Source organism: Heptranchias perlo, chromosome 7, assembly GCF_035084215.1.
Source record: "Heptranchias perlo isolate sHepPer1 chromosome 7, sHepPer1.hap1, whole genome shotgun sequence".
Classification (NCBI taxonomy): Eukaryota; Metazoa; Chordata; class Chondrichthyes; order Hexanchiformes; family Hexanchidae; genus Heptranchias; species Heptranchias perlo.
Genome location: NC_090331.1, coordinates 81,671,236 through 81,687,181, shown reverse-complemented (window position 1 = coordinate 81,687,181; position 15,946 = coordinate 81,671,236). Strand labels below are relative to the sequence as shown.

Here is a 15,946-nt window from a genome sequence, read left to right as displayed (position 1 = left end):
AATGCCAAAGATGCATTCTGAAACTTAATTTACCTGGTTAATAACAGCCTTCGCACTGAGCAGATACTTCCAATGCACGAAGGACCATCACATCCAAATCTTTCTCCTTTTGCACTCATCAGTAAGTACCCATCTATGGTATACACACAGTCCTTGCTTCTTGTACCAAAATGCATTACCTTACACTTCTCCACATTAACCTTCATTTCTCATCCCTTGGCTCCAGGTCTATCTGAATATGCTCTCTCTACACACTGGATACCTGACCACTTAGCTTGGTGCCATGGCCAAATTTTATAGCATTGTTACTGGTAGTGCCCATCTCCATATCATTTATAACAGTGTAAACAAAAAAAGATGCAAAATAGACCCATGTGGAGTTCCACTGGTTGCAACCTCCCAAGAGCCTTCTCCACTTATCATCTTCTGCCTTCTACTGCTTAGCCAAATTGCTATCTATTTATCAGTAAAATCATGTCCCATCTCTCTTAAAAGCTTCAACTGGGGAACCTTATCAAATGCTTTCTGAAAGTTCAAGCCTTTTATATCTACTGGATACCTCTCTTTAAATGATCGACAGTATCTAGTAGCAGCCAGTATCTAGTACAGAATTTTCCCCAGCTACAGATGGAATACCACCCAGACTATAATTATCGGGTCATGCTCATTCTTTATCTGAATATTGGCTCAATATGAGCAACCTTCCAAGTCTCAATACAGCCCCATAATTTATTAACCAGGGCTGCATCCAGGAGACCACTGAAACAAACCTGCATGTGTAATCTGGTTTCAGTCCATGTAAGCATGCACCCGCCCCCCACCCCAACTATCAGCTAACAATAGTGACTTTTTAAAATATTTGTCCTCTCAATTTTCTCCCCTCCTCTCCGAATTAGCTGACTCTTGCTGGAATGCCGTTACATGGCCTCTGGTATATCATTCAAGTGGCCATTTTCCATGTGAGCCGAGGAAGAAAGTATTGTTGGACTATCGACCATAGAAAGCATCATGGCTAAGCGTGAACCTGCCCCTATTCCAGGAGGGCCCACTGAGCAGCAATCGAGATGGGGAGCCTTGGCTGGTTATTCCCTAAAGGCACAGAAGCCAGATGCGACACCTTTATCATCAACCTGTTTGAGAATAGCTAACTACACAGATTGAGAATGGTGTATGGCTCAGCACTGCACTGAGTTGTGTGATCATCAAAAGAGCCATCAAGGGAGCTCATCAAAATATCTACACGGATACAAATGTTACGTAACTGTGCAGTACACCCACTCAAATTCCTTTTTCTTTTCCACATAGAACGCATATTATTGACTGGTGTCTGCAGTTCATCAGAAAATGTACATCGAAAGCAAACTAGTACTGCACTTATTAGGATTCCGTTTTTATTTCTTTCAGTCTTTCTAGCCGTACAGAACAGGGCAGGAACAGGATCAGCTGTGATGCCACCAATGGTGGAATTTCCTGCTGATACTGTCTACGTTCACACATGAACTGAGGTACCTGATTGGCAACTGGTGCTTGTGACACCCACACCCCAACAAGAATCAGTACCTTTGAGAGGAGGGTAGTTGGGGGGGGGGGGGGGGGGGGGACAGGGAGGGGGGGACAGGGAGAAAAAAAACATAGAAGCCAATTTACCTGGCAAACTGGAAGAGCTTGATCCGGATTTCATACTAGCGCTGGACAGGGACGACCATTCATATGCAGCTTCAGCCCGCTTCACAGCATCCTGGTAGTTGTCATATAGTTGCTTCCCGTACTGGTTAACAAAGATGAAAAGGGGATTATTTGATTATCACTGTCTCAGCTTCTGTACATTTCCGAAGGAAAAATGCCATAGTCAGTGGTTGTTCATTCAGCTTTAAGCCAATTAGATCACTTACGTTGTTTGGTGTATTGGTATGAATATGCTAGGTGAAAAATCCCACTGAAGCTAATTCTCCTCAATGTTCTGCCAATTCACTTCTCGAGCCATATTCATTCCCTCAAAATCCAGTATACAATGACAGACCTGTACCTACCAGTATTGCACCCGTGTTATACAGTGACAGTCCTATACTGACCAGTACTGCACCCCAGTGTTATACAGTGACAGAGCAGTACCCGCCAGTACTGTGCCCCAGTGTTACATGGTGACAGACCTGTAGATACTCAACTGGAAGAGGGCTAACTTCAAGGAGTTGAAAAGGGATCTGGCCCAGGTAGTTTGGAAACATAGATTGGCAGATAAAACAGTAAATGAGTAAAGGGTTGTCTTCACGGAAGATAAAGTTAAGGAACAGACCAAACACATTGCTATAAGGGGGAAAGGAAGGGCATCTGAAGCTAGAGCTCCCTGGATGATGAAAGAAATTGAGATTAAAATGAAACAGAAAAAGGAGGCTTATGATAAATGACAGGCTCATAATACAGTAGAGAATCATGCAAAGTACAAGAAGTACAGAGAACTGAAAAAGGAAATAAGGGGGGCAAAGAGAGCATATGAGAAAAGGTTAGCGGGTAACTTAAAAGGGAACATTAAAGTCTTTTACAAACATATAAAAAGTAAAAGGATAGTCAAAGGAAGGCACTAATTAGGGACCAAAAAGGAAATCTTCTTGGGGAGGCAGAGGTACTAAATGAGTACTTTGCATCTGTTTTCACAGAAGAAGAGAATGCTGCCACTGTCACAGAAAAGGAGGAGGGGGTAGAGAAATTGCATAAGATAAAAATAGATAAAGAGGAGGTACATAAAAGATTGGCAGCGTTCAAAGTAGAAAAGTCACCAGGTCCTGATGGGATGCATTCTATGTTGCTGAGGGAAGTAAGGGTGGAAATAGCAGACCCTCTGGCCACAATCTTTCAATCCTCCTTGGATATGGGAGTGCTGCCAGAGGACTGGAGGGTTGCAACAGTTACACCCTGTTCGAAAAAGGGGAGAGGGATAAACTAACGTCGGTGGTGAAGAAACTTCTAGAGACCATAATCTGGGACAAAATGAATTGTCACTTGGAAGAACATGGATTAATAAGTGACAGCCAACACTGATTTGTTAAAGGTCTGACAAACTTGAGTGAGTTAATCAATGAAATAATTGAGTGTTGATGAAGGTAGTGCAGTTGATGTTGTGTATATAGACTTTCATAAGGTGTTTGATAAAGTACCACATAATAGACTGGTTAGCAAAATTGAAGCCCATGGGCAGTGGCAGCATGGATACAAAACTAGCTAAGAGACAGATAGCATAAAGTAGTGGTGAACAGCTGTTTTTCAAGATTCGAGGGAAGTATATAGTAGTGTCCTCCAGGGTCGGTATTAGGACCACTGCTCTTTTTGATATACTGTACATTAATGACCTGGACTTGGATATAGGGGGCATAATTACAAAGTTTGCAGTTGACACAAAACATGGAAATGTAGTAAACAGTGGGGAGACTTCAGGAGGACATAGACAGACTGGTGAAATGGGCAGACACGTGGCAGATGAAATTTGAGAAGTGTGAAGTGACACAATTTGGAAGGAATATACGAACATAAGAAATAAAAATAGGAATAGGCCTTACGGCCCCTTGAGCCTGCTCTGCCATTCAATCAGATCATGGCTGATCTTTGACCTCAACTCCACTTTCCTGCCCGATCCCCATATCCCTTGATTCCCCTAGAGTCCAAAAATCTATCTATCTGAGCCTTGAACATATTCAATGACTCAGCATTCACAGATCTCGGGGTAGAGAATTCCAAAGATTCACAGCCCTATGATTGAAGAAATTCCTCCTCATCTCAGTCTTAAATGGCCGACCCTTTATCCTGCGACTGTGCCCTCTAGTTCTAGACTCTCCAGCCAGGGGAAACAACCTCTCAGCATCTACCTTGTCAAGCTCTCTCATAATCTTGTATGTTTCAATGAGATAACCTCTCATTCTTCTAAACACCAGAGAGTATATGCCCATTTTACTCAACCTCTCCTCGTAAGACAACTCTCTTTTCCCAGGAATTAATCTAGTGAACCTTTGTTGCACTGCCTCAAAGGCAAGTATATCCTTCCTTTGATAAGGAGACCAAAACTGTACACAATACTCCAGGTGAGGTTGCACCAAAACCCTGTACAATTGTATTAAGACTTCCTTACTCTTGTACTCCAACCCTCTTGCAATAAAGGCCAACAAGCCATTTGCTTTCCTAATTGCTTGCTGTACCTGCATGCTAACATTTTGTGTTTCTTGTACAAGGACACCCAAATCCTTGTGAATATCAACATGTAATAGTTTCTCACCATTTAAAAAATATTCTGTTTTTCTATTCTTCCTACCCAAGTGAATAACCTCACATTTCCCCACATTATACTCCATCTGCCACCTTCTTGTCTACTCACTTAACCTGTCTATATCCCTTTGCAGACTCTTTGTGTCCTCCTCACAACTTACTTTCCCACCTACCTTTGTATCATCAGCAAACTTGGATACATTACACTCGGTCCCTTCATCTAAGTCATTAATATATATTGTAAATAGCTGAGGCCCAAGCACGATCCTTGGGGCACCCCAATAGTTACAGTCTGCCAACCTGAAAATGACCCGTTTATCCCTAATCTCTGTTTTCTGTCCTTTAACCAATCCTCTATCCATGCTAATATGTTACCCCCAACCCCATGAGCCCTTATCTTGCGTAACAACCTTTTATGTGACACCTTATTGAATGCCTTTTGAAAATCCAAATATACTACATCCACTGGTTCCCCTTTATCTACCCTGCTAATTACATCCTCAAAAATCTAAATTTGTCAAACACGATTTCCCTTTCATAAAACCATGTTGACTCTGCCTAATCATATTATGATTTTCTAAGTGCCCTGTTACCACTTCCTTAATAATGGATTCCAACCTTTTCCTGACGACTGATGTTAGGCTAACAGGCTGTATTTCCCTGTTTTCTCTCTCCCTCCTTTCTTGAATATCGGGGTTACATTTGCTTCCTTCCAATCTGCTGGGACCGTTCTAGAATCTAGGGAATTCTGGAAAATCATAACCAATACTATCTTGCAGCCACCTCTTTTAGAACCCTTGGATATAGGCCATCGGGCCCAGGGATTTATTGGCTTTTAGTCCCATTAGTTTCTCAAGTATTTTTTCCTCTACTGATATTAATTACTTTAAGTACCTCACTCTCTCATTAGCCCCCTGGATCCCCACTATTTCTGGTATGCTTTTTGCATCTTTTACTGTGAAGACAGATACAAAATATTTATTTAACGTCTCTGCCATTTCCTGATTCCCCATTATAATTTCTCCTGCCTCAGCCTGTAAGGGACTGTCTTCCTTTTTACATACTTGTAGAAGTTTTTACAATCCGTTTTTGTATTTCTTGCTAGTTTACTTTCATAGTCCATTTTCTCCCATTTTATCAATTTTTTGGTTGTCCTTTGCTGGTTTCTAAAACTCTCCCAATCCTCAGGCTTACTACTCTTCTTCGCAATATTAAAGGCCTCTTCTTTTAAACTAATACTATCCTTAACTTCTTTAGTTAGCCACGGATGGATCACTTTTCCTGTGGAGTTTTTATTTCTCAATGGAATGTATATTCGTTGAGAATATTGAAATATTTCTTTAAATGTTTGCCATTGCTTATCCGCCGTCATACCCTTTAATCTAATTTCCCATTCTACCTTAGCCAGCTTGCCCCTCATACCTATGTAATTGGCTTTGTTTAAGTTTAAGCCTCAGTTTCTGACTTAAGTATGTCACTCTCAAACTCAATGTGAAATTCTATCATATTATGATCACTTTTTCCCAGAGGATCCTTTACTGTGAGATTACTAATTAACCCTCATTACACAATACAAGATCTAAAATAGGGAAGAATAAGGAGTGGCAATATAAACTAAATGATTTTAAAGGGGTGCAGGAACAGAGGGGCCTGGGGGTTCACATACACAAATCTTTGAACGTGACAGGACAAGTTGAAGAGGCTTTTAAAGAAGTATTGTGTTCAATTCTGGGCACCACACTTTAGGAAGGATGTCAAGGCCTTTGAGCAGATGCAGAGGAGATTTACTGGAATGATACCAGGGATGAGGGACTTCAGTTATGTGGAGAGACTAGAGAAGCTGGGTTGTTCTCAGAGCAGAGAAGGTTAAGGGGAGATTTAATAGAGCTGTTCAAAATTATGAAGCAGTTTTGATAGAGTAGACAATTAGAAACTGTTTCCACTGACAGGAGGGTATAAAATCAGAAGACATAGATTTAAGATAATGGGCAAAAGAACCAGTGGGGGAGATGAGAATTCTTTTTACACAGCAAGCTATGATCTGGCGTGCACTGTCTGAAAGATTCAGTAGTAACTTTCAAAAGGGAATTGTATATATGCTTGAAATGGAAAGATTTGGAGGGCTATGGGCAAACAGCAGGGGAGTGGGACTAATTGGATAGCTCTTTCAAAGAGCTGGCACAGACACGATTTTTGCTTCATATTTAAAGCTTAATAAATGCTGGGGAAAGGAGCACTTTCTCACATTCGTGCAGTCTTAAGTATTTCCAGGTTAAGTAGAGCACAGGCTAGTGACTGACTGAATGAAACTTACTGCTTCACCCAAGGATAAAAGCATGACCCCCCCCCCCACCGCCCCCACCAGCTACAGTTACCTTGGCGATGCGAATGCCATTCACCCATTGGTGAAGAGTTCGGACATCATCGCAGCAGAGGTACTTGATGTATTGAGACTTCTTCTGGATCTGAGGGTGCTGCAGTAAACAACAAACGGGAGAATAAACTTTTACTCATTACAAGACAGGTAACGATGTACAAAAATCTCTAACAAATCACTGTAGTCAGGCTGGAAATGGGAAAATGTAAGGCCAAACTGGGGGGGCATTTAGATTGAATTTGATTAAATATTGTATTAGAAATACTATGTCTGCATGCACTTCCTGCCTGTGTCACTTGACGTCCTTTTGTTACATTTTTGTCACACTTTTTCCTCAATCACACACCATCCCGACTTGGAAATATATCGCCGTTCCTTCATTGTCGCTGGGTCAAAATCCTGGAACTCCCTTCCTAACAGCACTGTGGGAGAACCGTCACCACACGGACTGCAGCGGTTCAAGAAGGCGGCCCACCACCACCTTCTCGAGGGCAATTAGGGATGGGCAATAAATGCCGGCCTTGCCAGCGACGCCCACATCCCGTGAACGAATAAAAAAAAATATTTGATTATAAGTTCCAATATCCACATTTATAATGGAAAATGCCTCTGTAAACTGGTCACTGATTGCACCATCTGGCCACAGGTTCCCATAATTCTCTCAACATGATTTCTGAAAACTCTGTCATCATTTTTTCCTCAGTAGCTGAAATTCCTCATGTCCAAAATAAAGGTTTAGCCTATATGAAATGTCTAAAAAATTAGATTTTTCACACTAACATGATTAAATGTATCCAGTGAACTATAATTTAATGCATTTATTAAAGCCTTTACTTGTGGTTAAGAACGTGGGGAATATGAACAACTGATTCTATTGTAGCATAAGAAGTCTAGTATCAGTCATACTGTGGCCAGTCCTCCTCCATTCATAAAGCCGGCTCCCAGGGAGCCCAGTTTCCTTTTCTTCACCTCTAACAACTGTCAGCTCTTCATAAAGCCCATGACTGTTCAAGACTTGAATGTTGTTCTCATATCTGACAGCCTCTTGTAACAACAACTTGCATTTATATAGAGCCTTTAATGTAGTAAAACATCCCACGGTGCTTCACAAGAGACTTATCAGACAAAATTTGACACCGAGCAACATAAAAGATATATTAGGACAGGTGACCAAAAGCTTGGTCAAAGAGGGAGGTTTTAAGCAGCGTCTTAAAGGAGGAGAGAGATAGAGAGGCTGAGGAGTTTAGGGAGGGAATTCCAGAGCTGAAGGCAATAATGGGGCAATGGAAATCGGGATGCACAGGAGGCCAGGATTGGAGGAACGCAGCGAACTCGGAGGGTTGTAGGGCTTGAGGAGGTTACAGGGATAGGGAGGGATGAGGACATGGGGGGATTTGAACACAAGGATGAGAATTTTAAATTCGAGGTGTTGCTGGACCAGGAGCCAATATAGGTCAGCGAACACGGGTGATGGGTGAACAGGACTTGGTGCGAGTTAGGAAATGACCAGCAGTGTTTTGGTGAAGTTTACGGAGGGTGGAAGGTGGGAGGCCGGCCAGGAGAGCATTGGAATCAAATCTGGAGGTAACGAAGCAGGGATGAGAGTTTCAGCAGCAGATGGGCTAAAGTTGGGCCGGAGACGGGCGACATTGCAGAGGTGGAAATAGGCAGTCTTGGTGATGGAGAGGTTGAGGAGTTGGAAGCTCAGCTCAGAGTCGAATAAGGCACCGAGGTTGCGAACAGTCAGCATGAGACAGCGGCCAGGGAGTTTGTGGTGGGAACTGAAGATAATGTTTTTGGTCTTCCCAATATTTAATTGGAGGCAATTTCTGCTCATCCAATACTGGATGTCTGACAAGTAGTATGACAAATCAGACGCAATGGAGGGGTCAAGAGAGGTAGTGGTGAGGTAGAGCTGGAAGTCGTCAGCGTACATGTAGAATCTGACATAGTGTTTTCAGATGATGTCCTTGAGGGGCGGTATGTAGATTAGAGAAAGGAGAAGTTCAAAAACCTGATTGGAGCGGTTCAAAAATGGAGTTGCAGGAAAGACGTCTGGGAAGTTGGCTGAGAGGTATGATTCTGTGAGAATGACTATGTCAGGCTGTTGCTTGACTAGTCTGTGGGACAGCTCTCACAACTAGTCACCAGATGTTAGAAGGAGGATTTTGCAGAATCCAATGGGCTGGGTGTAACTTTGTTGCAGCCGAGTGGTCCGTCCAGTTTTATTCTTCTTATTCCTTTTTATAGCGGTTTGATACAATCGAGTGGCTTGCTGGGTCATTGCAGAGGTGATCCTAGAGTAGTGAGCAGTTTTGGCAGAGAAGAGCAGCATCCGATAGTGCTTTATGTGGTCCAGCCAGATCTGGTGATGGGTCCAAGCAGTTATCCTCTATAAATGTTCAAGTCTGCATCCCTTGGACTTAAGGGAGCGGAGATGGAGGCTATACCAAGGAGAACGAGCAGGGTGAGAGAGTCAGGTTTTTACTGGGGACAAGGGCATCAAAGGTGGAGTTGAGGATGTGACTGAGTAGATCGGTAGCTGCGGAAATATCGTGGTAAATGGTGGGCCAAAGGCTAGTCAGTTGGGAATTTGAAAGTGCCGTTGTAAGCGACTGTAAGAACAGTTTTTTTCTGGGGCGGACGCAGAAGGAAGTGGGGTTGGAAGGGGGATGTGAATAGAGGGGGATATGAGAAGTGATCAGAGATGGCCTTTTTTGTGATTGATTCAATGGGAGTAGAGAAGCTATGTGAGATGGCAAGGTCAAGGGGGTGGCCGTGAATATGGATAGGGGAGTTTATATGGAGGGAGAGGTTTCGGGAGAACAGGAGGGCAGTGAACTCAGAAGAGGGCACAGGGTGAGTTGAGATGGAGGTTGAAATCACCGAGGAGGAAAAGTCGCTTGTTGCAGAGGCTGAGGGAGGAAAGCAGTGAAGATATCTTGGTGAGAAACTTGGTGTGGTACTTGGGTGGGCGGTAGAGAACGAGCATTTTAAAGGAGACGTGAGCGGGTGGAACAAGATCGATGCGCAAAGGAGAAGGTGCCAGAGGAGTAGGGGGACAGACCATGGTGAGATTTGGTGATGAGGGCCACACCGCCACTGCGATGGCTTGGGTAGGGCAGCTGGTGGAAGGTATAGCCAGGTGGGGAGGCTTTAGTAAGGGGGAAGGTGTCATCATCCATGAGCCAAGTTTGTGTCAAGGCCATGATGTCAATGCAATCATCCACAATGAAGTGATGGATGGCAAGGGCCTTGTTCATACGTGAACGGACGTTCTGGTGGGAGATGCAGAGAAGGGTGGTGATAGTTGATCCACCGGCAGTCCAAAGGGTCAGCGGGCGAGGGGTGATTTGGACGGGAAGGAGGTTGGCAAGATTAGCTCCCAGCGGGCGCGCTGTGTGAGAAGGTTTGCGAGAGGGTAGGATGGGAAAGTTGTGGTTGCTGTTCCAGCGCCAAGTGCCTCGATGGGTCTTTCAGAGATTCCAAGAGAGGCACAGAGGAAAACTGTGGGCCTATCCAATAGGTAGTCAAGCCTGGGACAGCAGCAGGAGAGTGCTGAAGGATTGGGGAAGGGTACCCGAGAGGGGATAAATGAAAGGAGGCATGATGATAGGAGAGAAAGGCCTAAGAGGGGTAAAGAGAAGAAAAGAAAAAGGGGAAATAGAAGTGACAGGCTCAGGTCAGGTGCGGGAGCCAAAATGCGCACGTGAATGGACACCACAACAACTGGAAAATTGCAGGCCAATTTAGGCAAGTTCAGTGAATGGGTGTCAGCTGTGGGCTAACCCTTAGAATTCATAATTAGAGATATATTAGTGGGTATTCAGAACTACATGGGCTAATCAAGGACAGCCAGCACAGATTTGTTAAAGGCCAGTCATGTTTAACAAATTTAAATTTTTTGAAGTGACTGATTGGATAAAAGGAATGCAGCAGATGTAGAGTATATGGATTTTCAGAAAATATTAGATAAGGTGTCCTGAGAGGTTTGTTCGAAAAATTCAGCCATATGTTAGAAGAGGAAATGTAGCAGTATGGATAGAAAATTAGTTGACAGACAGGAAACAGCGTTATAGTAAATAGGTGTTGCTCAGATTGGAAATGGGTTGGAAGTGGTGTACCCCATGGGCTAATGTTGAGTCTACTTTTGCTCTCAGTACTTGCAGATGACTTGGACTTGGGTAGCTTGAATTTGCTGACGACACAAAAGTAGGAGGTTTGGCAAACAGTAAGGAGGCCTAGAAAAGATTTCAGGAACACACAGGTGTCAGATGCAATTTAATGTGGATAAGTATTAGGTGATATATTTTCAAATGTAAAACAAGGAGTGGAGGTATACACTCAATGGAAAGGGTGTGGATAAACAGAGACACCTAGGGGGTCAAATACATAATTCTCTGAAAGTGCAAATGCAGGTAGATAAAGCCATATAAAACCAAAATGCTGTTGGTCTTTTTTAAGTAGAAGCATAGAATACCAGAATAAAGTAGCAATGATAAATTTGTACAAAACATTGGTTAGGCCACAGTTACAGCACTATGTGCAGTTTTGGGTGCCCATTACAGAAAGGACATTAATGTCATTGCTTGTACAGTGTAGATTCACCAGAAATGGGAAACTGTAGCTATGAGAAGAGCCTCGAGATACTGGGGCTATTTCCACAGGAGCAGCAAAGACTAAGAGGAGATTTAGTAAAGGTTTTTAAATAATGAAGAGTTTTGATAGAGTGAACAGGGAAAGTCTATTTCTTCTGGTTGGGCAGTCAATGATGAAGGATCATCAATTTAAAATAGTTACTGAGAGAGAGAGGAAAGGAGTTAGGAGATTTTTTTTTAAAACGCGGAGGGTGTTGGAGCAGGAAATGCTTTACCACAGGGCGTGGCTGAGACCATTGTATCTTATAAGGGAAAACTGGAGAAAGATACAAACCTATGGGAAGAGGGAAGAGCAGTGGGATTAGTTCTGGACCATTCTAGTAAAGATCCAGACAGACACGATGTATCGAATAGCCTCCTGCTTTCTGTGTTGTTAGCTTCTGTGGAACCACATGTGGTAGGTGTCAATTCATGTGGACAAGTGCAGTGTTACGCGCTTGGAGTTAGGAAACTCTGGACACGTCTATACCATGTAGAGGTACCCACTGAAATTAACAGTTCAAGAATTAACAGGAGATAACAGTTGCTCACTCAATAAAATGCATGAGCAGTGTGAGGTGACTTTAGGGTTTTAGGTTGCATTGCAAGGGCCACTGAAAACAAAACAAATAGTTCTATACTCAGGCTAGGTAAGGCTCCGTCCGGTATGTTCTTGGAATAGTGTGTCATTTTAGTCCCTGCACATGGTAAACGATATAGAGGGTCTGAAGATTCCCTTTAATGGGTTCCCCTGCATGTTATAAACATACCTGGAATTTCCCAAACCCAAGTGCACATCACACATGTCCACATTAAGCTGACACACACAGGCCCATTCACCTAAATAAGCCTGCGACCTACCAAGTTGTGGTGAGGAGGGTAAAAAGAGTCTTCCCACATATGGGAGCAGGATTCAAGTGTTAGACAGACTTGGGCTTTACTGATACGAAATTGTGGAGCACTTACTTATGAGGATAGGCTCCAAGAGGGGATATGATTGAGGTTTTTATAATAATGATAGGATTAAATAGGTTATTTGAGATGATTAGGGATGGTAGGACTAGAGGCCATAGCTTTAAAATGCACAGACGAAGGGTTAGGTTATGTGGTTGAAATAACACCTCTGTATAATACTTCTGATACCCTGTGCAGTACCTTTCATGAGCACATAGTGGCACCAGACAACAAGCGACTGCACGAAACACAAGTTCCATGTGCTTGTACACAGAGCTTAAGATCTCGAGCCCCAATATATATACATATAATATATATATATATATATATAGTTCAATAACAATTACCAATTTTATCTACATATCTGGATTGCAATACAGTGTATCACTGGCAAAGCTGCTGATGGATTTCTCAATGCTGCCGATTGGCCTCCTTTTCTCCATGGACTAGTATTGTTTAGCTTGCTTAGTAAATTGCACATTAACAGTGGCTGGTGTATAAAGGCACTGTCCGGTTCAATGTGTAACAGCATACATATTAGACCAGATTTGTTTCCTGGTCTTTGCTGAGTTAGCGGATCTCAGTCTGTGCAGTCATTGGGATGCTGAAGGAAAGGGAAAATCAGCTCAGGTTCCTGCTCCTGAGTACTATTCAGTGACTCCTACTGGAAAGAAAGAGAATGAGAGCGAGAGAGTGTGAGTGTGAGTGTGAGTGTGAGTGTGAGTGTGTGAGTGTGAGTGTGAGTGTGTGAGTGTGAGTGTGAGTGTGAGTGGCATAGAAATCTCATACATACACACCACGCACCCTCTGCCCCCTCACCAGATAAGGATGCAATTTGACTCAGATGTGATACCCCTCAAGGCTAAATAAGGGTCGGCACGGAAATAAAAGCCAAATTCCATTGGTCAAACTGCAGCTCCCTTTCAGGAAATGGCACACCATAAGGCGTTCATAAAGGAAGAAAAATAAATTCTCGGCCACAAGTAACGAGACATTCACAAGTCAGTCCAGATTTACAGGTGGACATCTAACTCTGATAATAGTGACTAACTGAACAGGCTCTATTGCAGCCCCCCTTTCCCGGGTGAGTGTTCTGTACAAACAATAGCCCAAGCCTTGCATCCTAATGTTGACGGTCATGGGGCAGGCGAGCTGCTGGTTCATGTAAGCCGACAGTGCCAGACCAGCTGTGAGCTAGTTTTCCCAGAATCATTCCAGGACTTATAGTCAGCAAAAGTTAGCTTTTTATTCAATAGAAAGATTTATGGCTATTGCTGCTCCTGATCTAGCCTCTGTTCCGCAGGAAATTCTTCTGTAGCTCTGGGGACGTTTAGGAGGAGAAAAATAAATAAACAAAATGATTGATATAAACCGCAGTCTCCCTTAAAATAATGCTACTGCTCATTGGAATCCCATGGCTCCTATCTGATCGTGCCAGAGACTCTCAGGCAGCTTTTTGTATTTTGACATGCTGCTTGCTGCCTGACAGTACGAATTCTCAACAGATTCTTTTCCCAGACTTTGCTATCCAACAAGATTCATTTCTCCTTAGTACAAGTGGTTCTGGCAGCGCAGCATTTGATAAGGCCACACAAGAAACTTACAGCACGATAATGGCATATGAAATGTGGACAGAAGAGGGCAAAAAGCAACAGGTAGGGGTAAAAGGTACTTTCTCTAACTTCATCGGTGTGGCAATGGTACTCAGCAGGGTCTGTGTTGGGGTCACTTTTATTTACTAGATACATAAATGATCTGGATTTAGGAACTGAGAGAACAATATTGAAATTTACTGATGACTCCAAATTGGGGGTACGGCAAATTGTGAAAGGCTGCGGGACGGGTAGACAGGTGGCAGACACAGTTCAGTGTTGAAAATTGTCAGGAACAGGGAAAGGACATACACCATAAATGGTGATATTTGAGATGAAGTAGAGGAGCAGAGGGACCTTGATGTGCAGATACATAGGTCATCTAAGGCAGCACAAGTAAATGAGGCCAAACCGAATCCTCCATTTTATATTCAAAGGCTTAAAATAGAAAGGAGTGATGTACACAACCTTAGTTAGGTTGCAGTTGGAAGTACATATGGAGCTGGGATAGGCTAGCAATTCTGATCCAAATTCACTGCAGATTGAAACTTACAGCTAATTTTGAAGTGTTTTTACATTGATTGCCAACACACTATGTGGAAGAGGTAACCTCTGCACCTCCGACAGCATGGGATTTCTTTATATTTATGCTCCAATTGGCCTAATAATAGCTGGTGGAGAGAAATGGGACCTCTGGTCAAGTGCTGCTCTCTTTCCCAGGAGTTGAGGTACAGATCAGCCATGACCTAATTGAATGGATGTAAGGAATCTTACAACACCAGGTTATAGTCCAACTGTTTTATTTGAAAATCACAAGCTTTCGGAGGCTTTCTCCTTCATCAGGTGACGAAGGAGAAAGCCTCCGAAAGCTTGTGATTTTCAAATAAAACAGTTGGACTATAACCTGGTGTTGTAAGATTCCTTACATTTGTCAACCCCAGTCCATCACCGGCATCTCCACATCATAATTGAATGGAGGAACAGACTCAAGGGGCTGGATGGCCTACTCCACAATACGAAAACAACTTTAAACTAAGCACCATGTCCTACCTTGAGCGCACAGCAGTAGTCCGTGGGAGCCTTGTACTTGCTGCGGTAATCCTGCCCATAATACACATTCATATGGTCCAGCTGAATGAAGCAGGCCAGGTCCCGAGAGGTCTGGAAAACAGAATCGTGCCAGAGTAGTCATTCTTTCGTCCTAAAGAGAAAGTAAAAGACCTGATAATCAATATTTAAACTTAGTGGTTGTGAGCAAGAAAGGGGAAGAGGAGTAAGAAAGCAAGGTGATCATCTTTTGCACGTCAAAGCGGGGAAATGTGTTTTTTTTAAAAATGGGGTCAATTGTGCTGACTGACGCATGAGCATCAGATTCACATTTGTGTACAGTCTTACGAAAAATTCAGCATTAGAAAGCTTGCATTTTTTTCTTTGATTTTCATTTCTCAAAAATAACCCTGAAACTTGGCTGCTCAGTTCAAAACTGGGCACGTGATCACCCTGGAGAGATCATGCTCACTGAGTTGGATTGAGACTGCCCAAACTCAGTTAATGTAGGACTCCTTCAGCCAGCAGAGACTATTACCCTCTCACTTTGGGCTAGATGTGAATCCAAGTTGCCATGGTGAAGGGCTGATATCCCAGCCCATTTAAGCATTGCACTGCCCATTCCTTTTAAATTCCTTCCCAAAATGACCCTATGTTAGAGTGAGATTTCAAAAAATCAGCTTACAATGAACTCCAATAAGGTAATATTCTAACTGCAGCTGTTTGTGGTGCGTCAAGGTCCGTTGTGCTCATTCGGACAAACTACATGCTGCCCATACCCTGTCCCACACCAAGTCCCACTCTACCATCAACCCTGCCCTTGCTGAGCTATGTTGGCTCCTAGTCCCTCAATATCTGAAATTTTACATTCTTATCCTGATCTTTAAGTTCCTCCATGGACTTTCCCCACTATCCAGCCTCTTCCAGCCCTACAACCCCTCTAAACTCTCTCTCCATCTGTAGCTGGCCTCTTGTCCATCCTTACCTTTGCTCCACCATGCCGTCTGCCACCAAGATCCCACACTCCCTAAACCCCTCTTCCTCCCCACCTCCCTTTCCGCATTACCCTCTTTAAAACCCACCTCTTT

The 15,946-nt window shown here is 43.2% G+C and overlaps 1 protein-coding gene across 3 annotated transcripts in view; it reads right to left on the bottom strand.

Annotated features, from left to right (window-relative positions):
* The window catches only part of raph1a (Ras association (RalGDS/AF-6) and pleckstrin homology domains 1a), a 249,705-nt gene that overhangs the window by 21,510 nt on the left and 212,249 nt on the right, over window positions 1–15,946 (bottom strand). For all 3 annotated transcript variants that reach the window (XM_067987976.1, XM_067987977.1, XM_067987978.1), the window contains 3 exons: window positions 14,862–14,972; window positions 6,627–6,725; window positions 1,648–1,768 (listed from right to left, as the gene is read on the bottom strand). In XM_067987976.1, coding sequence (XP_067844077.1) covers window positions 1,648–1,768; window positions 6,627–6,725; window positions 14,862–14,972 — 331 coding nt within the window. The remainder of the gene's footprint in view (window positions 1–1,647; window positions 1,769–6,626; window positions 6,726–14,861; window positions 14,973–15,946) is intronic.